This window comes from Mizuhopecten yessoensis, unplaced genomic scaffold, assembly GCF_002113885.1.
Source record: "Mizuhopecten yessoensis strain PY_sf001 unplaced genomic scaffold, ASM211388v2 scaffold7987, whole genome shotgun sequence".
NCBI lineage: Eukaryota > Metazoa > Mollusca > Bivalvia > Pectinida > Pectinidae > Mizuhopecten > Mizuhopecten yessoensis.
This window is the reverse complement of record NW_018407322.1, coordinates 1,076,089-1,087,101: the sequence shown is the minus strand read 5'-3', so window position 1 is coordinate 1,087,101 and position 11,013 is coordinate 1,076,089. Positions and strand designations below refer to the sequence as shown.

The 11,013-nt window shown below is 36.6% G+C and overlaps 1 protein-coding gene across 2 annotated transcripts in view; it reads left to right on the top strand.

The window, feature by feature from the left end:
- The window catches only part of LOC110454636, a 37,118-nt gene that overhangs the window by 5,043 nt on the left and 21,062 nt on the right, over positions 1-11,013 (top strand). For both annotated transcript variants that reach the window (XM_021504257.1, XM_021504256.1), the window contains exons 3-4: positions 2,162-2,305; positions 8,969-9,158. In XM_021504257.1, coding sequence (XP_021359932.1) covers positions 2,162-2,305; positions 8,969-9,158 — 334 coding nt within the window. The remainder of the gene's footprint in view (positions 1-2,161; positions 2,306-8,968; positions 9,159-11,013) is intronic.

Sequence of the window (11,013 nt, the reverse complement as noted above, 5' to 3'; positions counted from 1 at the left end):
GGTGAATGGGCAACAACTTGGGACATTAAATTCAATCCAAGTAAAACAAAATCACTCATATTTTCTAGAAAACAAGACACCCATCACATCCCACTATTTTTCCAAAATAGCCAAATCATAGACACATCATCACATCAACACTTAGGACTTACACTTCAAGATGATGCAACATGGAAACAGCACATACAGAATATATACAAAAAAGCTTACAATAGACTTAATATTCTTCGCCATGTCAAAACTAAAGTCATTAGAAAATCATTAATTAAAATATATGTGGGATTTATTAAGCCAATTTTGGAATATGCAGATATAATTTGGGATAATTGTACACGACAGGCAAAAGATGTTCTTGAATCTGTACAATTAGAAGCAGCTAGGATAATAACAGGTCTTCGTTCTGGGGTATCACATGACAAACTATACAATGAACTAGGTTGGGAAACACTATCTGTAAGACGAAATAAACACAAACATGTAATGATGTACAAAATTATGCATTGGCAGACACCTCAATACTTACAAAATGTTTTAAATCCCTTTATTAATAATCAAATGATAGCCCCTACCCTCTCAGACAAACTAGGTTTTTCAACCCACCGTTATGTAGAACTAGTAACTATTTCGACAGTTTTTTCCCTCAAATGTGCCGCACAATTAACACTGCAAATTCTGATCTTTTTAATCCCCCCTCTCCTGCAGCATTAAAAAAATATTTGAATAAAGATATTATTTCTGATAGTGAATCTGTTTCAATTTTCAAAACAGAAGGTAACCGAAGAGCAATTATTATTCTATGTCACCTTCGAAACTCTTGCAGTAATTTAAATTATGATTTACACTATGACCATCTTACTAATAGTCCTGCTTGTACCTGCTCTGCTGAACATGACACAGTATCTCGTTACTTTTTGGAATGTCCTATTTTTAATAATCAAAGAATTACTTTGTTCACTTCTCTTAATAGTTATGGAAACCACAATCACATTGATAAAAACATTCTTCTCCAGGGCTGTCCTGAATGTGATGGGTTTACAAATAGACGAATACTTGATTATGTGCATATTTTTATTGGAAAATCCCGTCTTTTTAATTTTTATATGACTTAAAGCCACGATGTTAAACAAAAATATACTATATATTCTATATTACATCCAGGAGATTCTAGTTGAGCATGACTACTGTCTATTACGTGTACTTATCTTGACATTGTAAATATTTACACTCTATATGTATTAAGGGAATTTATTATTTTTAATTGTAACAGTTGTTGGTAGCAGTGACCTGTGCAATATATGCACATGGACTTTTGGTCTAAGCCTGCCAATATCTGTCTAGGATAGTGTATATATATGCTGAAATATATGTATTTGTACATGTACTTGTATGTGTGTGTAAGTATGTATGAGGTGTGTGAGATGTTTCCTTCATGAGTTACTTCCCCTTAGCCTTGTATTAATATGAATTATTTTGTGTTAATTTTTTCATTTGCAACATGTCTAAAATATTATGTCTCATTGTTTATTCCACTTGTCCATTTGTCGGGGAGAATTTATATAGGCTTTGCCTGTTATTCAATCCAATTGACTACGACATCTTGTCAATAAAATTTGATGAAATGAAATGAAGTGATAATATTCACAATATAAGCTACACAAGTAGGATATAATATGAATTAAATTCAAGAGATTAATTTTGAATGATTGATACTAGATATCTGAGTTATCTTTAACCTTAAAAGAATCTACATGGCATGCTATATAACCTCTTGTAACCAGACGTTGTTAAGTGAAGTTATCAAGGGTTTTACAGGAACGTTTTCTCTTTTGATATATATTTACCGATGTTTCGGAACACTTTACATATTAATTCCAAATAGATGTAGGTCATTTTTTTAAATTGTTTTCTAACTATTTTTTAAATAGGTGTATATTTTATTTGTATTTCTGGTGTTTATGTTTGATGAGTTCATTTCATGATGCAAGTAAGATTGTGACATCAAGCCGATTGATGATATTCTCCACATTTTGAAACTATTAGAAAATGTTTAGTAACCCATAAAGTAGGGATGATGAAGTGTTAGCAGGTAAGATATGCTACTGAGTGCTAGTAGTATAGAAGCATATTGCGTTAAATTAAACCTTTTCGACTATTCATTTAGGGACAGAGGTTAATCCATGCAAGATTAACAACAGCGACGATACGTGTATTGGCTGTCCTCCTGGGAAACAGATGCTTGACCAGACACGCTCGGAGGCATACGTATTGCACTGTGTTGACATCCCTTCCTGTCACAACTGGCCAGGTAATCATAAATACGTCCTGCAGTGTGTTGACATCACTTCGTGTCATGACTGGTCAGGTAATCATACGTCCTGTACTGTGTTGACATCCCTTTGTGTCATGACTGGCCAGGTAACCATACGTCCTGTTCTGTGTCGACATCCCTTTGTGTCATGACTGGCCGGGTAATCATACGTCCTGCACTGTGTTAACATCCCTTTGTGTCATGACTGGCCAGGTAACCATACGTCCTGTTCTGTGTTGACATCCCTTTGTGTCATGACTGGCCGGGTAATCATACGTCCTGCACTGTGTTGACATTTCATTTCATTTCAAATCAATTTTATTGTATTCAAAAGACACAATTGGATTAGGCACAGGCATTGCCTATAAAAGCACTTTCCAGAGAAAATACACACATTTCATACATTCATGTAGAGAGAGAGAGTATTATAGAGAAGATGTAGTATATGTTCGAATTAATAGGAGAATACTAGAACCATTTAATACATGTTCACAAAAAAAATAATTAGAATATCATAGATTTTAACATTTCAATTAATATAGTCTATTTACTTCAATTATTAATAGCCTAGTGTTTGGTTGGAGGCACTTCAAAGACACTGTCACTATCCACAGTGCCATCCTTCCCAATTACACCAGAGTTATAGTTATAAGATAGCAAATACAAACACGTTGTAATATAATTTTTAGTATAGTTTAAGTTAAAATCTTCCAGATTCGTCAATAAACTCCAGAACACATGAGAGAATAAATTTATTTGATTCACTGCTAAGGTTCATATCACCCTTAGTGAAAGTAACAGTATTTAAGATGATGTTGTCAATTTCGTTATAATTAGATAACGCATTGAATAAAACCTGTCTTTCATCTATATATTTGGGGAAATTGAGGAAGAATTGATTTGCATCTTCAATAATATAACCACAGTCACATTTAGGGTTATCTGTAAGATGATCATTATATAAATCTGATTTTAATTGGCTGACTTTATTCCGTAGTTGACATAATGTTATATTCAACTTCCTGGGGCCACCGTATTTGAAAATATTCGTACAGTTAGATGGTTGCAAAACGTGTGTGCTTTCCTTAAGTAATTCCAGTTTTAACTGGCTCAATGAAGTGAGTTTTGGAAAAATACAGTCTGGCCTATTCCATAGAGACATCATTCTAGGAAAAAAGCTATTTTTATACAAGTTGGTTCTGCACAAGGGAGCAATAAAGTTTCTATGATGTCTAAGGCGAGGATTAATATCAATATTAAAATATGGTAAAATACAATCATAAAGATGGTCAGGACAGTCATGCTGCAGTATCTTGAAAAATAATATACATTGGTAATTATCACGTCTTATTTTTAGTTTATCTACACCAACTTCCTTATATATTAGGTTATGACTTGTACCTCTTCTCAAACCTGATATAATTCTAATTGGACTGATTCCAATAAGTCACTTTCACCCTGGGTGCAATAATTCCACACAGCACAAGCATATTCAAGTGTTGTTCTTATAAAAGATTTATAAATTATTTCAAGAGATTTTCTATCTAGCTTGTGTTTGAGCATTCGTATTATTTATAGTTTTGTACAGTTTTTTCCATATATAAAATTAACTTGATCAGACCATGATCCACGACTATTAAAAAGCAAACAGAGATGTTTATGATTTTTGACATTTATAACGACACTATTTGAGAATAACAAATCTGGATGAGATGTCTCAGAATTATTTTTATTAGACATTAGTAATGATTGAGTTTTACTTGGATTAAATGATATTCCCCATTTATCAGCCCAGAGAGACATTCTCCTTAAATCCTCATTAAGGATATCTGCAGCATGTCTGCCATCACCATCTATCAAAACGTAAAGAGAAGTGTCATCAGCAAAGAGTTTGACATGGGAGTGGAGATCATCTTCTATGTCATTAATAAATATTTAAAATAAATAAGGCCTGAGAACCGAGCCTTGGGGAACACCAGCTTTTAATGTTTGTAAATTTGACTTGTAGCCATCTATAATTGCCCTTTGTTGTCTATCAGTAAGATAGCAATGAATCCAGTTCAAAACGTCGTCACAAGTTCCATATTTCTTCAATTTGTAAATCAATCCACTGTGCCAAACCCTGTCAAAAGCTTTGCTGATGTCACAAAATACTATCCTTGCCTCTTTTCCTTGATCAAGTTGTTTTGAAGCTTCATCATATAAATATATTAATTGGTTAACTGTGGAGTCATTGGGAAGGAAGCCAGACTGATTTTTTGATATAACATTATTCTCGGATAGACAATTAAAGAGATGTTTAAAAACTATTTTTTCAAGAAGTTTACTAAATAATGATGTGACAGAGATTGGTCTATAGTTACTGGGGTCACCTCTTCCTCCCTTGCCCTTTTATGTTGGGGTAACATTAGCACACTTCCAAATATTAGGTATGCAACCAGTGGATATGGATTTGTTAAAAATTAACAGTAAGGGCTTTACAAGAGAGTCAGCAATACCTTTAATAAAAGAAGGTTGAAGTACATCTGGACCAGCAGTTTTTTTAATAAGTTGGAGCTGATCATGAACATCCTGTTCAGTGATAATAATGGAAGATAATTTTTCTTGTGAGATAGGACAATTAGGAGGAATGTCAAGGTCAGTTCAGTCAGAAGTAGAGACAGAGGTGAAATATGAGTTAAAAGATTCTGCTTTATCCACAGGATGTGATTTAAGTTCACCATTTATTACAAGAGGAGCATCATTGTTTGATTTATTGTTAATGTTCATGATAGACTTTGCAACCCGCCACCACTTACCTGGAGGACTTTTGAAGTTTGAGTAGATATTTTTGCTTAGCTTCTCTTACAAGGTCAATAACTGTGTTTCGCATATCTCTAAATTTTTGCCAGGCTGCAGTAGTGTTAGTATGTTTGGCCCTGGTATGTTGACGATTTCGTTTCCTAATGTGTAATCTAATATCATTGTTCATCCAGACTTTATCATTTGGACAAATAGTGACAACTTTATGTGGTGCATATTTTTCAATACAATTATGAATTTCACTGGAAATAAAATTATTCATAGTCTCTATATCAACATTTTCATTCAAACATGTATCCCAATCAATATTAGATAAATAGATGTTAGCATTAGCAAAATACATAATAGTCTTTTTATATGCAGATTTCTTATGAGTTTTGAAAGATATATTGCAACTAATTGGACTGTGGTCACTACAAATTGAAGTTTGGACAGAGGGATTTTTTTTACTATATCAGAATTATAAGTCATAATAATATCGAGAGATGTAGAAGAGGTAGGAGTAGTTCTTGTAGGTTCGTGAATAATATTAGTAATGCCAAACTTAGTCATAATCCGCATGATGTGCGAATTTGGTTGTAAGTTTAACATATCCTGATTGATGTCTCCAATAAGTATATAATCTTTGCCAAGTTCAGTGATATTTTTATGACTAAGGGTAATTTCAATCCAAATGATTTCTAAATCTGCTTTCTCTAAGTCTAGTCTCCTTTTAGATATAATTTTGTCATTGGTATAAATAAGAACTCCTCCACCTCTTCTATCAAGTCTGTCTTTACTGAAGATATGAGAGTGATCAGATAAAGAAATAGCATCGTCAGGGATAGAGTCATTGAGATGAGTTTCCGTAAGGCAGCTGATGTCATGATCAGCAAGTTCAGTCTCAAGGATATCAGTTTTATTTCTAAGTGAGCATATATTCAAATGTGCAATTGATATGTCATCAAGGAGTGAGTAATTTCCCATATTACCTGGAGGACCGGGATTGGTATAGATATCCATACACAGTAAAAAAAAGTTTAATTTTGATGATAAGCATAAATATTATATTAAAAATATTCTCTCCATGTGAACCGAGAAGATATGAAAAAATCAATTTCATTTTGGTAAGTGATATTGTGCTATACGTCACCCCTAACACACACATGCTACAATCAGCTAAGATTATCCTAACCGTTATCAAATATTTATGAATGATTTGAGGTTTCTAACAGTATGTGGTAGGCATGACGTATAGCAACAGTATACACAAGATCTGGTGACATTGGTTTTCGATAATAAATCAATAGCAAAACATTAGCAAGTGTGAATATATGAAATGTATGCAGGTGATCCCTCAATGAAAATATGTTTGAAATGATAGGATAATGATAGGGACAGTCACTATTTACAATATGTACAAACAAGTACAAACATAGCAACATACTTACTCGAGCGCTGGACCTGGACACATTCTCAGCCTTCCATTCATTGTCATTAGGACACTCACGTTACTATAGCTATATTTACATCCATTCCAGTCACGACTGGTCAGGTAATCATACATCCTGCACTGTGTTAACATCCCTTTGTGTCATGACTGGCCGGGTGAGCATACGTCTTGTACTGTGTTGACATCCCTTCCTGTCATGATTGGTCAGGTAATCATACGTCCTACACTGTGTTGACATCCCTTCCTGTCACGACTGGTCAGTTAACCATACGTCGTGCACTGTGTTGACATCCCTCCCTGCCATGACTGGCCAGGTAACCATACGTCCTGCTCTGTGTTGACATCCCTCCCTAACATGACTGGCCAGGTAATCATACGTCCAGCAGTGTGTTGACATCCCTTCCTGTCATGACTGGTCAGGTAATCATACGTCTTGCACTGTGTTGACATCCCTCCCTGCCATGACTGGCCGGGTGAGCATACGTCCTGTACTGTGTTGACATCCCTTCCTGTCATGACTGGCCAGGTAATCATACGTCCTGCAATGTGTTGACATCCCTTCCTGTCACGACTGGCTAGGTAACCATACGTCGTGCACTGTGTTGACATCCCTCCCTGCCATGACTGGCCGGGTGAGTATACGTCCTGTACTGTGTTGACATCCCTCCCTGACATGACTGGCCAGGTAATCATACGTCCTACACTGTGTTGACATACCTTCCTGTCACGACTGGTCAGGTAATCATACGTCCTGTACTGTGTTGACATCCCTTCCTGTCATGACTAGCCAGGTAATCATACGTCCTGCACTGTGTTGACATCCCTCCCTACCAGGACTGGCCGGGTGAGCATACGTCCTGTACTGTGTTGCCATCCCTCCCTGACATGACTGGCCAGGTAATCATACGTCCTCCACTGTCTTGACATCCCTTCCTGTCACGACTGGTCAGGTAATCATACGTCCTGCACTGTGTTGACACCCCTTCCTGTCACGACTGGCTAGGTAACCATACGTCCTACACTGTGTTGACTTACCTTCCTGTCACGACTGGTCAGGTAATCACACGTCCTGTACTGTGTTGACATCCCTTCCTGTCATGATCGGTCAGGTAATCATACGTCCTACACTGTGTTGACATACCTTCCTGTCACGACTGGTCAGGTAATAATACGTCCTACACTGTGTTGACATCCCTTCCTGTCACGGCTGGCTAGGTAACCATACGTCCTACACTGTGTTAACATACCTTCCTGTCACGACTGGTCAGGTAATAATACGTCCTACACTGTGTTGACATCCCTTCCTGTCATGACTAGCCAGGTAATCATACGTCCTGCACTGTGTTGACACCCCTTCCTGTCACGACTGGCTAGGTAACCATACGTCCCACACTGTGTTGACATACCTTCCTGTCACGACTAGTCAGGTAATCATACGTCCTTAACTGTGTTGACATCCCTTCCTGTTATGACTGGCTAGGTAACCATACGTCCCACACTGTGTTGACATACCTTCCTGTCACGACTGGGCAGGTAATCATACGTCCTGTACTGTGTTGACATCCCTTCCTGTCATGACTGGCCAGGTAATCATCCGTCCTGCACTGTGTTGACATCCCTTCCTGTCACGACTGGCTAGGTAACCATACGTCGTGCACTGTGTTGACATCCCCCCCTGCCATGACTGGCCGGGTGAGTATACGTCCTGTACTGTGTTGACACCCCTCCCTGCCATGACTGGCCAGGTAATCATACGTCTTACACTGTGTTGACATTCCTTCCTGTCACGACTGGTCAGGTAATCATACGTCCTGTACTGTGTTGACATCCCTTCCTGTTATGACTGGCTAGGTAACCATACGTCCTACACTGTGTTGACATACCTTCCTGTCACGACTGGTCAGGTAATCATACCTCCTGCACTGTGATGAAATCCCTTCCTGTCATCACTGGTAAGGCAGTCATACGTCCTGTATTGTGGTGATCAGGTAAACATAAAACAGGTCTGTGAGAGGATCTGTTTTTTCGTGTGTAAATGTTGCAGGATCAAGTGGTGAGGTAAAAGTTGTCAAGACAAAAGCTGAAGTAGTGTGGTCTGTGGTGTCCTAAATTTCAAGTTCAGGAAAATAATGAAATGAAAGTAGTTCCCGACATCCTTGGGCTTTTTAACAAAACATCATCAAAATTTCCCTTGTATGCAATCCTATTTCTGAAAACAGAAGGGGAAGAAGTAATGCATGCTTGGTCTCCAGATTCTTATTTGTGTATATTTGCTTGCAGTGTGACAATTAATCTAATAAATCTTTGGTGACAACAAGTGAGATCTGAAAACTGATAAAATCTGTGAGCTGAGACAGGTGAGATCTGAAAACAGGCCATCTGTAAGATATTTTACATGTCTATATACATTTTATGTATTGCTGTAGGTACAGTTGAGACGGCTGAAAACCATAAGTGTACAGGAGGTTTCCGAATGAGGTGTAGATGCAACACAGAAGATGGTAAATGTGGGTATGACCCTTGCCACTGTATGAAACGTTCATGTGCTGAAGGAGAGAGCCTTCAACAAAACTGTACCTGTAAGCCATTGGTAGAACCCGAGGTAACAACAAGAAGGTAAGATAACATTCCAGGAAGCCAAGGTATCGGCTTTACATCATGTAAACATCCGGTGAACTAGCGGCTACCCACCACCGCGCCAATCAACACAACAATGTCACACCAGTATTGGCTGTCGGTCTGTCGTATGGAATATGTGTTATGAGCTCATAGCTTCATTCATAAGTATTTTTATCTAAAACAAAACGACAGAAACCGAGGAACCATCAAAACAAACGAAAGAATCGTAAAGTCCTTCCTACAAAATAGCTGGGACGAAACCAGTTGTTCGAAAAGTTCTTGTTCCCTTCATTGTCATGATATGTCCTGTAAAATCCAGGAAATCTGTAGGTTACAATAACAAAGGGAGCGAGACTTAATCATTGTAAACCATGAAATATCATAGTTAGAAACAAAATTACTGCTTCCCAGCTGTTTTAAGGGTCATCTAAATAGGTATTATTGGGTATGTTTTAAAAATTAATTAACCCTCGAAATTTGATAGAATTATGCTATATTATATATCAAAACGTTTGTTGCGACCTGTATATTCCAGATAAAGCCCTTAAAGAGTTCTTTACACAGACAGAAGCTGAAGAAGATTACATATGAGTCCATAGCAGCACAGAACAATTACACAAGTGGATTTTTCTTAAATCTGAAAAATCATGAAAGAAACACAAACCCTGAGTTATCTGTTATACAATTGAAGCAAATAATTAAGTCTATGAAATTATCATATCAGTTATTAGAGGTTAGAGATATTGGGTAAATCATGTCACCGGAGGCCATGATTGACACTATGTAAGGGAGGTAACTCTTACATTTATTTTGGAACTACTTTTATACAAAAGTATGGTGGCTAATACAGATCATATATAATTATCTGTAAAAAAGGTAGAGTTTAAGGTCAAAATTTATTTATTTGCAGTAAATATCAATTATATTCCTTTTAATTAATTAAAAATTTGAAAACAATTATAATGCTTCAATAAATTTAAAATTATTTGATAAATACATGCATATACAATATTACTAGTTCTAGATTTAATATATAAAGTGTATCTTATATATCATACTCTCCAAAATAAGTGCACCATATTCATCAGCAAGTCAAATGGCCAAGTATGCTGTGTTTTATCTCCTGCACCAAACAAATAAATAATTTGCATTCCTTGTCAAAAAAATTTTATCATCTGAAGCTGGTGGACTTATTCTCTGTGTTTAGTGTATATTGTATTGATGATAGTGAACTTGCATAGTACAGCTTACAAATAGACTAAAACAGTGTTAATTGATTTTACATGTTTGTAATAAGTTAACTGCAGCTGATCTCCTAGATAAATATGTTGCTGACCTTGTATTTAGTGACTTCACAAACTGCTGACCAGTGGATATTGGTCTGTAAGTGTCGAGTGACCAGTGGGCAGTCAGGTCTGTGATTACTCTTGCTGATAGAAAAAAAATGATACTTTAAAAAATGCATGAAGAGCTGCCATAAATGATGAAGGTGCAGTTTTGATTACATATTATGCAGACTTATACATTTTTACTAGAAGTAGAAATGTCCCATTTATATTATGTATACAAATGTAGCACCAGGAGTTAATGTCTTTGGTCTTGTGTTTGTTTTATATTGGTTTTACGACCCTTAATTAAGTAATCTGTAGGTCAAATCAAGATGTTGTCTGCTTGTGACAGTGTGCACTCGTGGGGGCTTTATAGTGCTGTCTAAATGAAATGTCAAGCCGCAGACAAAATGTCATTATACTTCATTCAGTCACATTATCCTGACACTGAACCAACCAGTCCTTCAATAACTAATACCCAGAAATGCTAAGCACTAAGCAGGGAGTGAGAACATTACTTAATT